The 16755-nt window shown below is 34.0% G+C and overlaps 2 protein-coding genes across 14 annotated transcripts in view; both read left to right on the plus strand.

Annotated features, from left to right (window-relative positions):
• Positions 1–5294, plus strand: part of moxd1l (monooxygenase, DBH-like 1, like) — a 30821-nt gene extending 25527 nt beyond the window's left edge. For 8 of the 13 annotated variants that reach the window (XM_073932491.1, XM_073932483.1, XM_073932486.1 and 5 more), the window contains one exon: positions 6–467. In XM_073932491.1, coding sequence (XP_073788592.1) covers positions 6–143 — 138 coding nt within the window. In that variant the 3' untranslated portion in view covers positions 144–467. Of the gene's footprint in view, positions 1–5; positions 468–3009 lie in introns of those variants that run through there. The other 5 variants (XM_073932482.1, XM_073932481.1, XM_073932492.1 and 2 more) reach the window with 3 other exon arrangements.
• Positions 5295–7517: 2223 nt separating this feature from the next.
• dusp23a (dual specificity phosphatase 23a) lies at positions 7518–12464 on the plus strand. Its single transcript, NM_001039620.1, has 2 exons — positions 7518–7920; positions 11747–12464. The coding sequence occupies exons 1-2, from the start codon at positions 7639–7641 to the stop codon at positions 11948–11950; spliced, it is 486 nt and encodes a 161-aa protein (NP_001034709.1). The 5' UTR covers positions 7518–7638; the 3' UTR covers positions 11951–12464.
• Positions 12465–16755: the final 4291 nt, after the last annotated feature.

Below are 16755 nucleotides of genomic sequence, written 5' to 3' on the forward strand. Positions count from 1 at the left end.
TCCAGAATAAAGCATCAATCACCAATGGGACGATTCCTGATCTCAAAGTCAGCCCTCCCGAGCCCTGCGTGAGAGCCTGCGCCACTAAAAATCTGGCTTTTATGTCACTGTTCTTGTGTTTGGCAGGTATGTGGGCGTCATGAAATGTGCATGCAAAATACTAAACCCGGTGTAACGCGCCGTTCCTTCATTGTCTGTGAATAAAGGCCAATCGAACAAACAGAGAAATTCGAGACTCACGCGAACAGCAGGCTGGAGACAAGAACAGAAAATGTATTGCAATAGAAAATGAGTTTTATATGTTACTTAAAATGCTTTACGAAAGATTATGTAGATTCACAGTGAATATATACTGTAAAATATACATGTTTATATAATATATATATACATTATAAAAGCCTTTACTGGCAGCATGATTCCAATTGATATTTTCATCCCTCTCTTGTAATTAAAACTATAAAATGCCAGTAAATGTTCTGTATCATTACTGTTGTCATTGATATTACTATTATTATTATAAGTACACATCACATAACCAGTAGACTTATACATTTGATTTAAATACAGATAAAACGACAAATTTGTATGTAGCGCCCTCTACAGGAGAATTATACACACTTTCGACCCCTTGATCAATAAGAAATTAACATTCTGTCATTATTTCCTCATTATAAATCTTTATGGCTCTCTTTATGCTGGAAGTGTTTTTCTCTAGTTATCTTTTTAGTATAACAGAAATATATGACTGGTTGCATCAGTTTTTAATCTATCTCAAATATATTTTACCCTCACTAAAAAATAAACCCTCATGAATTGTAATTTGTTTTTACTGCATTTTCATATACATTCACTGGCCACTTTATTAGGTACACCTGTCCAACTGTTCGTTAACTTAAATTTCTAATCAGCCAATCACATGGCAGCAACTCAATGCATTTAGGCATGTAGACATGATTAAGACGATCCACTGCTGTTCAAACTGCACATCAGAATGGGGAAGAAAGATGATTTAAGGGCCTTTGAATGTGACATGGTTGTTTGTGCCAGATGGGCTGGACTGAGTATTTCAGAAACCGCTGATCTACTGGGATTTTCACGCACAACCATCTCTAGGGCTTACAGAGAATGATCTGAAAAAGAGAAAATATTCAGTGAGCGACAGTTCTGTGTGCACAAATGCCTTGTTGATGCCAGTGGAGAATGGCCAGACTGGTTCGAGCTGATAGAAAGGCAACAGTAACTCAAATAACCACTCGTTACAACTGAGGTATGCACACTTTGGGCCCATTAGTACCAATTGTGCATTGTCAACGCCACAGCCTACCTGAATATTGCTGCTGACCATGTCCATCCCTTTATGACCACAGTGTACACTTCTGATGGCTACTTGCAGCAGGATAACACACCATGTCATAAAGCATGAATCATCTCAGACTGGTTTCTTGAACATGATAATGAGTTCACTGTACTCAAATGGCCTCCAAATTCACCAGAACTCAATCCAATAGAGCACCTTTGGGATGTGGTGGAATGGGAGATTCACATCATAGATGTGCAGCCGACAAATCTGCAGCAACTGTGTTATGCTATCATGTCAATATGGAGCAAAATCTCTGAGGAACATTTCCAGTACCTTGTTGAATCTATGCCATGAAGGATTAAGGCAGTTCTGAAGGCCAAAGGACCTCCAACCCGGTAATAGTAAGGTGTACCTAATAAAGTGGCCGGTGAGTGTACAGTTTCACTACAAACACCATATTTACACTATGATTAGTGTAAAAATGATCCATTTATCATTAGCATGGTTTAACTGGCAGACATGTTTTTGGTTTGCTTTCAGTAGGCTAAATGTATGATTCATCCGTGTGTCTGTCCGTCTGTCTATACCACACGATAAGGTTATACTTTTATAAACACGATAGTACAGTGTTCATTGTTGTGAACATTAGTTAATGAAAATTAAAAAGCAATTCGTTATTATTGTATTAACTAATGTTAACACATAACTTTGGATACAATATTTAATTTAAATGTTTTTTCGAATGTTTATATATACATAAATTCACAAAATGTATCACAAAACGTCTTGAAAGGAGCAGTCGGCCACATCCAGACAAAACAAATGGCTATATGTGGCCCTCTGCTGGACAAAACATTATCATTCGTAACCTTTAAGGTTCATCACCCACCAAATTCTACACCTAATACCTAGATCAACATCCATAAATTAAATTTAGATACTTTCTGAAGTGACGTTCTCTAAGAGTAGTGTAGATGTAGATTGAGGATTTTTGTGGTAAAGTAGGCAAAAATCACATAATACCTCACAAAAAACACACCATTAATGTATTTTTTTTTTAGCAAACAACATAAATTTAATTTGTATGGGTATATTTTTACTCTTATAAGTTGTTGGGGTCTATATCAGAATTAGTAAACAGGAAATAAGTACAGTTTGAGGGTTAAATGTCAGTCTGTTCCTCACACAGATATCAGATAACTTACACAGAACTACACAGATTGCAGTGCTTTTATATGAAACAATCCAGAAAAGAACAAAACATTCCTACACTACCACAACAAAAACCCGAGAGCGTGTAAAACAATATGCCTTTAGTGCAATTAAAGAGGGCAGTACAGTGAATTAAAAGAACAAAAAGATTTATTTCCTCAAAAAAAGCACTCAACTGGATGAAGAACGCAGTGTCACATGATCATTCAGATATCACTTTAATATGCTGATCTGGTCCCCAAGAAAGATTTCCAATTATTATTATTATTATTATTATTATTAGGGTTGAAGACAGTTGTGCTTCCTTTATTTTGTGGAGACTGTTCAGCTTCCTAACTTCCTCTAAAAGCTGTTTTTTCTGTCTGGCCCCAATGAGGTTTGTTGTCAGCAGATAAGTGTTTGGCCTTCCTCTTCTGTTATCCGGCTATGAATCTGAGCGGCTGTGAGTTTTCAATCACTTCATTCATTTTCCTTCAGTTTAGTCCCTTATTTATCAGGGGTCACCACTGCGGAATGAACCATCAACTATTCCAGCATATGTTTTACGCAGCAGATGCCCTTCCAGCCGTAACCCAGTACTGGGAAACACCCATATTCTCTCACATGAGACTGCCTACGGGGAGGAGATACAGCAAATGGCTACTTGGTTGCTCCTTAACACCCCCAAGACCTATTGTGGACTTCAGGAAGGCACAAACAGGATCACACGACCTCATTCACATCAATGGGATGGTCGTTAAGCCTGTCTTATCCGTCAAGTTTCTGTAGAATCACATATCAAAGAGCCTGTCCTGGACCACCAACACCTCCAGCCCGGTCAAGAAGGCTCACCAGTGCAACTTAAGAAGAACCAGCTGTCATCAGCCGTCTTGGTGAACTCCTATAGCTGTACAATAGAGAGCATCCTGACCAACTGTGTCTCAGTCTGGTATAGAAGCTGCTCTGTTGCGGGTGGTGAAAACTGCCCAGCCCATCAAAGGGACCCAACTTCCAGTCATTGAGGACATCCAGAAGAAACACTGTCCGCACCGAGCACGCAGTATTCTTAAGGACTTCCTTCACCCTGCTCACCGGCAGCCGCTTTAGGTTCCCCTGGACAAAAACCAGCAGACTGAGGACCAGCTTTTCCCCCAGAACTGTTTCCCTTTTGAACTCTGCCCCCCACTGACTCTTTTGCCCCCTCATACACCCCCACACTCTCCTCATAACTTATACTCCCCATAATCACTGCGCTATTTAACATTTGCACATTTAAAAATTGCACATATTCATCGCACTACACTGCACTAATCCATCTTGAGTTGTACATATATACCCACTGTACATATACATTTGTAACGGTTATAATAGGAACCTGTACATTTATTTATCTATTTTAAATCTCTGTTCATAGCTAATACAAGCTGTATATAATGTTCATAGTTAATCCATTTGTGAATATCACTGTAGTTTTTTCTATAATTGCACTTTATAACTTGAAATGCCGGGGATTTAAAGCAGCACCTTCTTGCTGTGAGGCAACATTGCTAACCACAGTGCTGCCCATTTTCAACTTTAAGATCTGATATAGGACCCCCAGATCAAGGTTATTATATAAAATATAAAATGTATGTTTTCAGTGTTTTGAGGGATATTAAGTGACTCTTTTAGAGGTTATTGTTGGTCAAACTCTACAAATGATGTGTCTAATATTTCTTTTTGTTTGGCTACATGCAGATACAAACACCTATTTAACAACAAACGTCTTGAATACTTGTGTTTAATGTCTATCAGTGCTCTAGAACTGCATTCACATAGTATAAACCGTTTAAGGGGGATCAAATGTATATTAACTTTATATTATACATTTTTAATTATTAGTATTTAAGATTTAGATCAGAGAAAGCTATTCTTACTATTAAAAGATTGACCCCCATACATCTTGCTTGTCCTTTAGAGGGGATCAAGCATTAATTAGGGGAGTCAATCCTCCACAAACCCCTCTGTAGATCGCACCCTGCATCTAGTTCCTTCTCTAAGTAGCTTTTCGAGGGGGACAACTCAATTGTTTTACGTTCAATCTACTTCGATTTGTAATAACTAGTAAGTTAACTTAATTCCTTCATGTTGTCCCAACACAAATCGACTGTGTGGAATCCAGAATTGTTGTACAGTGCTGATTAATTCTGAAAACAATTATTTTTGTTGATTATTATTTTATCTCAGTTCTCTTGCTAGTTTCAGTTATTATTTCATGTATTGTGCTTTATAAAACTTGATTTCAGCTTACAAAAATGTTCCTTTGACCGATAGTTTTAGGTTTCGTTTACTCACCTTGCACCAGACGCCACGTAATCCACCAACATCATCTCAATGTGACCCAAAAACTGCACTGAGCCCGAACAATGAGGCTGTCTTTTGTTTGCTAATTACAGTCTGTGGCTCATAATGATGAAAAATGAGACCTGAAACGACACAACTATCAATCAACATCAACACACAATAAACAAACAGAGTTGCGGATTTATTTGCAAGCATCCACACCTGCATCACAGCATGGATCAACCTCGCAATTACCGAAACTGGATTCCAGTGTTGTAAATGTGCATTTGAAAACATCCCACCCCACAGATGACTGATTTCTGAGCGATTGTGCCACCAAAAGGCTTGCTTTTATATTACTGTTCCTTTGTTTGGGGAATACAGCAGGTGTCCTGATGAAATATTAATGCAACATGTTACTGGTGTAAGCTGTTGTTCTTTTCATTGTCTCAGATTAAAAGTCAATCCGTCTGTATTAGAAGCTCACGACTCCACCCTGACAGGTTTAACAGTGTCAAAAACAGACAATCAGACTAATCATATCTACAAATGCTGAAAATATCAGGGAATATCAAAAAAAAATGTCATGCCTATAAAAGTGCTGATAAGTAATAAAATGACTTGGAAAATATGAATTAAATATCATTTGGGCCTACTTTACAAGAAAACTCCACTTTAAACAGTAGCTTAGCATACATCATTGAATCGGATTAGACCATTAGCATCTTGCTCAAAATTGTATTAATAAGTGCCCCAAAATTTGTGTCCATATATTTTTTTTTTCATTTAACTACTGTCCAGAGGCAAACAGTTGAGTGTTACCATTTTTTAATCCATTCATTTAATCTCCAGGTCTGACAGGGGCACTTTTGCTTAGCTTAGCATAAACCATTGAACCGGATTAGACTATTAGCATCTCGCTCAAAAATTTACTGGTAAGTGTCCATAAATTTCTGTCCATACATTAAAAAATGCTAAATTTACCACTCTCCTAGGTGTAAACAGTTAAGTTTTACCATTTATGAATCCATTCAGCCCATTCAGCCAATCTCCAGGTCTGACAGGGGCACTTTTGCTTAGCTTAGCATAAACCATTGAACCGGATTAGACTATTAGCATCTCGCTCAAAAATTTACTAGTAAGTGTCCATAAATTTCTGTCCATATATTAAAAAATGCTAAATTTACCACTCTCCTAGGTGTAAACAGTTAAGTTTTACAATTTATGAATCCATTCAGCCCATTCTCCAGGTCTGACAGGGGCACTTTTAGCTTAGCTTAGCATAAATCATTGAATCAGATTAGACCATTAGCATCTAGCACAAAAATGTACCAATAAGTGTCCACAATAAAAATAATAATATGCTAATTTTACTACTCTCCTAAAGGTAAACAGTTGAGTTTTTGAATCCATTCAGCCAATCTCCAGGTTTGACATGAGCACTTTTAACTTAGCTTAGCTTAGCTTAGTTTAGCATAGAATTGAATTGAATCAGATTAGACCATTAGCATCTCACTCAAACATTTACCAAAAAAATGTCCATCATTTTCCTATTTAAAGCTTGACTCGTCTGTAGTTACACCTTGTAGTAAGAATGACGGAAAATGAAAAATTACTATTGTCTAGGTCAATATGACTAGCAACAGCAGGTGCAATGATATTACACAGCAATAAATACAATAAAAGCCACAAACTATAAACATAAAGATATTTTTTTACATTAATATAGTTTTTTTTACCCTTTGTAATTTAACAGCAGGCACACAATTTCATAAGAAGTTAATATTAGGTTGGATTTAGGATCAAAATGTTATTTCTAGTCAGCATCTAGGGACGTTATTTTGATCTCCAATTATATATTTGGTTGATTTTAGGTTGTTAGAAAGTGACCAAAATCCAACGTCAAGCCAACATCTTAAACCAACGTCATATTGACAATTATGGTAACCAAAATCCAACATCTGACAGACATAATAGTAGTATTGTCCACACAATATCATGCTATAACATCTTTAGACGTTGATATTTGGTTGATTTTAGGTTTGATGTGTGACATTGACATAAACCTGATTTTCATTTCCAAACAAAATGCAACGTCCCCACGACTTTGGGGGACAACATCAATCTGACATCATGTTGAAATTTTGGGCCTGCTGGCTTTGCTGTATATCCCCTATACAGTAAGTATAGTTAGTTTACTTCTTACAAATAATAATAATAATAATAATAATAATAATAATAATAATTCCGCAGTCATTTAAAGTGGGACAGTCCAATAAAACATGTTTTACAGTTAGAGAAAATAAAAAAATACACACTAAGCAGGGTCTTCACCTTTAAGCACCTCATATGTCCAATACAATTTGGTAAAAACATAATAACAACAATTACAAAAACCACAATAATATTATAGTAATAATAATAATTAATAAATAAGTATTTAAAAAACGAAATAATATAATTATAATTTTAAAAATGAAAAAAGTTACATTTTAAAAAGAAACAAGTTATAAAAACTATTTTAAAATATTTAATAACACAGAAAAAATCCTATTGTAGCTATACTGACTAATGAATGATTGAATAAATAAAAGTTAGTGTAATAACTAGCCGGTCTTCGTTTACCATGGTGATTTTTGTTAGTGTACTCACAGTAGATCAATCAGCATTTGTAGTCTGTTATGCAATGTTGGTTTGACAGTGAAACAGCACACGCCCTCGGTCTGATTCATTCTCCAGGTGGCTTTATAAAGCTGCTGTGGAGAAGCACACTTCATCATCATAGCTGCAGTTCTTCATCATCTGATAACAATAATAATATAATCATGTCATCTCAACAAAACCCCGCCGAGCCGCCGAACTTCTCTTGGGTCGAGCCATGCAAACTCGCCGGTCTGGCCCGTCCTACAATGGTCCACCACTACAGGTACCTGCTGGACCACGGCATCAAACACCTGGTCTCCTTGTTAGAGATAAAACCACCGAATTATGAGAAGTGTCCAGAGCTGAGCCTGCATCAGATCAGTATAGTGGACTTCACTCCGCCGAGTCGCAGTCAAATCCTGCAGTTCCTGAGCATCGTGGAGAAGGCTAATGCTAAAGGAGAGGTGAGGGAAACTCTTATCCTACATCCTGCTTTACACAGTAGCTCGTTCAATTACACGTTTATAGCTTCGTTTTCATCCAATGCTTGTGTTTGAAACTAATGTTGTTTTGAAATGTTTGCTGCTTCCTGTCTGAGCAAAAGTTCTCCTCCACTAGAGGGCGTTTGACGCTTATTTAAAGGGATAGTTCACACAAAACTAAAATTCACTCACTATTTTCCCACCCTCAAGTGGTTTAAACAAGGGCGTATTTTTGCTTTTGATATTGGAGGAGACCTAATTTCACATCAACCCCCTCCCAGTTTTACAATTCAAATGTAACTTCACATTTAAATTTGATAGGGGAGTGTAAGTAACATGGGGTTAGATGTAACAGAGTTTTAAGGTATTTGCTCAGGGTTAACCATAGCATGCTTTCAAGGTTTTCACCAGTGAAGGAAGAAACTCAAACAGGGTTTGAACAATTAAAGGCTATATGATGTATATGATGACAGAACTGTCAGTTTTGGGTGAACTTTCAAAGTGTTTTGATAACGTTACAATCAATCTCAGGACGTCTTAGGACATGTAAGATACAGTATATCTGCACTACACTATTTTCTAAGCATGTTTCAAACTTGTTTATTTTAAGTCTTGCATACAAAATGGTGTCCGTGCCAGCAATTACTATTAAATTATTTTCAGCAAAAAAATGATAAATTAATTAATGATGATGATAAAAGACTTTAATTGTTCAATCTAGGATTGTGCTGAGAAAAGTAAATTTTCACATCATGACGAGTAAATTAATAACACCTGAGTAAGGCTAGAAAACTTAATCTTCACATAATCTTTACAGTGTCTAGAAGTGAAGAGCAAAAAAAAAAAAGTTTTCTTTTTTTTTGCAAGTCATAAAAACACTTTTATGGAGTTTTTCTTTTGTTATTCAAGTCAAATATAAATCACCACGCTATTCCAGAGTTTGCTACTTGGACCAAAGTTCCTTAAATGACAAGCAGCAAAGCAGTCAGTCAGCAGTCATTTCTTAGACAATGGAACAGTCCAAAGGTTTATAGCTTGAACATTTTTCTTTTCTCCTGTTTTTGTTATTTGAGCAAATTGGAATGCAAAAAATGCATTAAAAAATGACTCTCTCCTTCACTGCTCTCTAACATGTTTACTCATCAATGACGATTTCTGCTGCGGAGAAATTCAGATATGTGAAAATATTGATATGATGTTAGATATACACTATAAAAATTTATGACAATAAATCGAGACAACAAATATTTTTATGTTGCTTCAACATATTTTATTAGTCGATGAGGTCAGATTCAACTACAATTTTTAATATTGAAAACATTTTATACAAAGTTTACCTTAATATTTTTAGTCAGTTGTATTGAAGTAAGTTGAGATGACTATCTAATAAATAAGAACTTTAGTAAAAAAAAAATTAAATGCATATAAATCAACAATTTATATGGTTTGAATTTAAACAAATTAAATTTAGTAAAGTTCAACTTCATTTGTTTGCATAAATTCAGCTCATATAAATTGTTTGCAAAAAGGTCGCCTTAAAAAATCCAATGAATCTTTTTTTTTTTTTTTTAGTGTTGAATAGCTTAAATTTTAACTTGTTTCAGGCAAATAAAACCCAAAAGCAAATTCATTTTGAACCAGTTGTCAGATTATTTCATTTTAAATTACCTTTGAATTAAACTTTAACACAACGAATGAATCATAATCATTTCATCCGGACAATCTGATTAGTTTGTTATATATTGCAGCAGAACAAACTGGAACTGTTTTATTAATGCCTTCACAAAACTTATCAAACTAATGAGGATTAAACTAAAAAAAGTCTTTCTTTTAACTTTAAACATCTAAGATAACATATATTGTCAACATTTAGCCCTCTTAATGCAATCGAATAACCAGGCAGTTCCACCAACTCAATTTCTTCATGTTGTTTCAACACAAAACGTTTTGAGAGACTTTCACAGATTTAAGGGGACTGAACATATAACAAATACAATTCAGTTTAGCAATTATTTGAACAATTTATGTAGTTTTATCATCCTTGGTGCGACTGATCTAGTGGACTGGACATAAATACATATTCCAAATAAATGACAAGAATTGTGTTGTTTCATCTCATTTTAAACAACCTTTTTTTTTGTCAATGTTAATCAATTTTGCAATCATTTGAATAATTTATGCTCTTTTGTTTAGTTTTTTTTTTGTTGTAACTCCTGAGGTGATTACATTATATAGAAGACACAGCACATTTATTCAACTTTCTGACACTTTTATGGCACTCATGTACATCAAAAATAAATACAGGCCACAACTGGACATGGAGGATGGTCTCAGAGTGGCGTTCTTCACAATTAAATGATGAACAGACTTGGGCATTTTGGTATGTGTGCGCCGTTGTGTGCAAGGATTATATATTTATTACCACATCAGAGAATATTGGGAGTCACGAGTAGGCATGGGACGATAATCGTTTTTTTTAGGACAACAGTATCTCCTGCTGAAAAGATATCTAAAGTTGCTGTTTTAAATTGTAAAGAAATCCGTGTGTTTTTTAAACTAATGAAGACAACAGAAGTCCATTTGAATTATTTACAATAAATTGTGTTTAAAAAGAATTTTTTTTTTGTACCTGGACATTTAAAAAGAAAATATTTTAGAGCAGTAAGCACAATACCGTGAAACTGTGATATTTGTATCCAAGCTTATCATACCGTCAGAATCTTATACCGGCTCATACAGTACCTAGTCATGAGTCACTGGCATTGTTATTTTGGGTGTCGCAGGCTGATAACAGTTTGGGAACCCCTAATCTAGTGGACTAAACGTAGAACAACAAAAATCCAAATAAGTGACAAGAATTGTGTCGTTTCATCTCATTTTAAACAATTAGCTTAAACAAGCAGCAACAATCTTTTTTGGGTGGAGGCCGAGTCAATTTTGCAATCATCCAAACAATTTATGTCATATCATCATACTTGCTGTGACTGATCTAGTGAACTGGACATAAAACAAATACATTTTCCAAATAAATGACAAGAATTGTGTAGTTTCACCTCATTTTAAACAATTAGCTTAAACAAGCAGCAACAGTCATGTCTTTTGAGTACGACTTAAATCAATTTTGCAATTATTTGAACAATTTGTGTTGTTTCATCGTCCTTTGTGCGATAAAAGCGGTTCCCAAAGTGGTCGCAGGACAATGAGAAATTACCATATTTTATAGATAACTTACAAATAAAAATAGTAGTTAATAGTTACATTAAAAAATAACATGCAAATAGAAAGCCATCAGCCTTTCGATTATTATTTATTTTTTTGTGACCCCTGGGGTGATTAGGTTATATTAAAGACACAGCACATTGATTTTATGGCATGAGATTAAACCTTCTGACACCTTTACGGCACTCGCCTACATTAAAAATAAAAACTGGCCACAACTGGACATGGAGAATGGTCTCTGAGTGGCGTTCTTCACAATGAAATGATGAATAGACTTTGTAAGGTTTATATATCTAAAACCACCTCAGAGGATATTGGGAGTTGTGAGTCACTGGCATTGTTATTTTGGGGGTCGGGCTGAAAACCTCTGATCTAGTGAACTGAACATATAACAAAAAAAAAAAATTCATTTTAAACAATTAGCTTAAACGAGCAGATATCTTTCTCTCTCTCTTTTTTTTTTTGAGTGTTTAGTTGAATCAATTTTGCAGTTATTTGAACAATTTACCTCATATTATGATTTTTGTGACTGATCTTTTCGATAAGGGTCTAGAAAATGTGTTGCTGATGTTGCGTTTGTGCTTTTCAGGGGGTGGCGGTTCACTGTGCGCATGGTCACGGCAGGACGGGCACCATGTTGGCCTGTTACCTGGTCAAAAGCAGACACCTGAGCGGTGAAGAGGCCATCAAAGAAATCCGCCGACTCCGAGAAGGCTCCGTCGAGACCAAAGAGCAGGAACAGGCGGTGATAGACTTCCACAACTACATCCACAGCGGCTGTCAGAAGCATTAAAGCAGTAGTGAATCAAAATCTACTCACTATTTACTCACCATCAAGCAGTTAACAATGAGTTTCTTTCTTCTGTTGAACACGGATGAAGATATTTTGAAGAAAGCTGAACACCTGTAACCATTGACTCCCTTTGTAGGAAAAACAAATACTATTGAAGTCAGTGGTTAGAGCTTTCTTCAAAGTATCTTCAACAGAAATAAAGAAACTCATTAAGGATTGTAATAAGGCTGAGTAAATGACAGAATTTTCAATTTTGGGTGAACTGTCCCTTTAAGCCACTGCTTGCGTTTTACACCATTAGGATAAAGATGAGCTGCTTTGTGTAATCTGGCCTATTGTTTATTGTAATAATGATAAGGGTGTGTTGGTTTATACTGAAAAATGAAAGCTGTTCAGCGGCTCCTGCTGCTTTATAATATGAATCAGGATGCTAAACGGGTGAATGATAGTCATGTCTGTATTCAGATCTATTGATTTATTCTAACTGCATTCAAAATAAAGCTCCCGCAACAAATGCTTGGTGTTACTTTTTTAATTTATGAATGAAATCAATTTGTTTATGAACAAAATCAATACGATTTTTGTCAAACAAATATTAGAGAGTGGGGTGTAACTGTCATGATATTGTAATAGAAAAAGAAAAATGAAAAAAGGTGATTATTATTATTAAATAAACCAATTAACATTATTAATAGCATATTTGTCTATTTAGATAATAATATATATATATATATATATATATATATATATATATATATATATATATATATATATATATATATATATATAACAAATTGTAAAATAAATAAAGCAAACCAATTATAAATTAGATAAAAATGGTTTAAGTGGAAAAAAATGGTATAAATGTTTAAAAAAAAATAAGATTTCCTTATATCGCTTACTATTTTATTATTTAAAAAAACAAATAAACATGTCAGAACGGTTTCATTCAAAAGAATAAAGGACTGAAACTGTAACATCTCTAATTTATTCTAAATGAGTCAAAAATCTAAAAATTTCAAAATGTATATTATTTTTATCAGCATAAAATAAAAATCTAAAATTAACATGAGCATAGTCTACGTATAGTGTCTGTCTATATATATATATATATATACATATACACACACACACAAACAGTACTGTCTGGTTCTCAAATCTGATTGGCTGATAGCTGTGCGATATTCTGCAATATTAGAACTTATATATATAGCTTCTTTACCCATGTGTATTATTCCACCCACATAGAAGGACAGCAAATGATTAAACTTACTATATTTCTTAGTTTAATAAATATTGCAGCTGTTGGACAACATAATGTGCCTTTGAGGAGAGGATGTAGTTGTTTAGATGGCAACTATGCAGTTTATTTATAATTATAGTGCCTATTTTAAATATTTATAATTTTGGAGATTCAGCGCCTTGGTGGCCATCAGCCTGTCATACTGAGCAGAGCAAAAACAGTTGATGTTCCGCCAAAAGATGGCAACAGAGAGCGCAAAATCAAAAAAGCTGATCAAATCCTTACAGAAAAGGTAAGTGACATTCTAAGTTGATCTCTCATGTATTTTGTAGTGCTGTATTGATTTAGTTCTATATTTATTTATCTTGTAGTGTTTGCTTTGCTTTGGCTTTTTTTGGGATTAATTATTGTGATCTCTCGATTGCAACAGAGAAATACTGGGAAATCTCTGTAGACCGATGACATTTCATATTTTTCAGCCTTATAATCTTAAAATGCAGAGCAACATGACCTGTTTTGTCATCACTTTAGACATTACACTAGAGAATCATTCAAATACTAGCTCTAAAGTAACGTTGGTGGATTAGCAATGGTTTCTGCTGTTCTGAGGTCAGCTGCAGATGTGAATGAATGGCAGAAGAAAGTAGTTCCTCATACAAAAGGATTTTGAGACTCTCCATGTTTGATTTTTTTTTTAATATACATTATTATGCCATTTAACTGTTGTATAAATGGAACATTACACGAGTAGCAGTGCGATGTGGCTGTATATCGTCACTGGTGGGACACTAAGGCACTCAGCTTGCAACCAGTGCTGATATACAGCCACTTCGCACTACGATGTGTGATATTGCTCGTATATACTGTACTTATTTTTTTTCTTAGAAAGTTCAAAATCAAATAACTGAACAAATAAAAAAATATTAAATATATTTTCAAACACAGAACAGTATCAAGTGTATGTGTTAATGTAATGTATGTATCTCAACACTCCAATGTACAAAAAATACAGACATACAGGAAATACAGCCAAATGTTCATCTTTTTTTTTTGTAAAATCTGTATTTATTTATGATTTACAAAAGCCTATGTAACAACCATTAAAATGAATCAAACGAATTCATCTTTAACCTAAAATGAAAACACGAGTGTGTGTGTGTGTGTGTTTGTGTATACGGTGTCAGTTTACGTTTCTCAAAGTGGCAAAAAAAGGAAGGATACTGACATTACCCTTTATGCATCATCTGAATGTACAAAGTCAGAGTTTTCTGGAAAATTATATACACAGGCGCCAACAGGACTAGACTACCAATGAAGAGACGCAGAAGATTTAAAGAAACGTCTGCAAATACTGAGAGCCGAGGGGGAAAAACTGTGCTGAACTCAATCCAATCCAACCTGCAGACTCATAAATACAAACTAATCCGTCACCAGTTCAAATAAATACACCTGCGACCTCTTCATTTAAACCCTCTCTCTCTGTCTTTAACATTATACTACCATCTAACTTAGTTTTAGCCATCGTCTGCTTTAAATCGAACACAAAAGAGAGAGATAGAGAGAAACTCTGGGAATTAGAAAATCCTAAATGTTTTTATATATAAAAGTGGTAAACCTCAGCGCTCTCACGGAATGACAGTAAAAAATAATCAGAAACGACTACATTCTCAATAAAGATTCACAAGTGGTGCTAACAAGGTCATGTTTGCGCAAGATAATTCAAATCCAGACACACACACACGAAAAAAAAAAAAAAAAATGGCGGAAAGGTGCCTGTGTATCCAACAGAGGAAATAAAAGTAATAAACAGTGCGACAAAACCGTGAGCCTCCTATATATATATATATATATATATATATATATATATATATATATATATAAATATATACACATAAATATATATATATATATATATATATATATATATAAATAAATATATATATATATATATATATATATATATATATATATATATATATATATATATATATAAATATATATATATATATATATATATATATATATATATATAAATAATGGAGTCGTTCTGAACTGTAAGCTGTTTTGGTAACACTTTGTAATATCTACACACTATGAATCATCTAATAAGCAAATAATCTAATAATAAGTAAATAGTGAATTCAATATCTGTTAAGCATGAACTCTACATTAATAGATGTTAGTAGGCAGTTTATAGATACAGCTGCACATGCTGTCTTCTTGACTTGACCATTCTGTTTTCATAACTTATTACCTATTAATTGTTCATTAGTAAATTCAGCATTGCATTATTTACAACTAATTATTTAAAAATAGTTGATGCTATTTTAATATCATTCACAATGCATACGTCAGGGGAGTCCAAACTCAGTCCAGGAGGGCCGGTGTCCTGCAGATTTGAGCTCCAACATCCCTCAACACACCTGCAAAGATGTTTCTAGAAAGCCTAGTAAGAGCTTGATTAGCTATCCCGGGTGTGTCTTGATTGTGGTTGGAAGTAAACCTCGCAGGACACCGGCCATCCAGAACAGAGCTTGAACATGCCTGGCGTAAGTAAATCATTAATAAACTATTTAAATTAACATTCATTTATCTTATTATTCAGGCATATAACAATAGTTTGTATGTTATTAAATGCTTTATTACATCAACTAATCTAATGTAAGGGCTGTTTATGCTTTACGAATCATTTATAAATAACAATTAAAGGCTCAGTTAAATTCAAAACGGGTAAAACAGAAAATAAAAGGACTTTATTGATTTCAATACATTTGAAGATACAAATATGAAACTGTATCGAGTGAAAAATATATCTTTGCAATCTTATGATAAATAAAATGTCTGTGCAGTTTAAACATCGCTAAATAACACTGAAATTTTGTATCATACACTGTATATTGTTAAATTATTATATTATTGTTTTATATAATTGTATTTATTTCTAATAGTATTTTGACACTCCTGTTTAAAGTGTGCAGTCATTTTATTTTTTAGATAAGACTGCAACATGCATTGTTCATTTAATACTGAGCCTTTAATTGTCCTTTATAGGAGATTTATAAAGCATATACAGTCCTCACTTTAATCACAAAACTGCATTGAGTTGAGTTAATAAAGCATTTAATAACAAGCATAGTGACTATTAGTAAATGCCTGAATAATAACATATATAAATGTTTATTTGAATAGTTTATTAATCATTTACGCACTCATTCTGAATGATTCTTAAAGCCACCAACTACTCTTAAATACAAATGGTTTATAAATCATGCAATACTGAATTTACTAATGAACATTTAATAGCTAATAAAGTATGAAAACACAGTATTATAAATACAGTATAATAAAAGTCAAGAAGTCAGCATGTGTAGCTGCATTTATAAACTGCTTACTAACATCAATCAGTGTAAAATTAATGCTTAATAAATAATGAATTCACCATTTGCTAATGCTTAATAGATGATTCATAGTGTGTAGCTAAAAAGTGTACGGCTGTTTTTTTTCATTGGTCAATCATATCGGCACTTATATTTCGACAAAAAGCAAAACGATAGTGTAAAGA

This window comes from Danio rerio, chromosome 20 (assembly GCF_049306965.1).
Source record: "Danio rerio strain Tuebingen ecotype United States chromosome 20, GRCz12tu, whole genome shotgun sequence".
Lineage (NCBI taxonomy): Eukaryota > Metazoa > Chordata > Actinopteri > Cypriniformes > Danionidae > Danio > Danio rerio.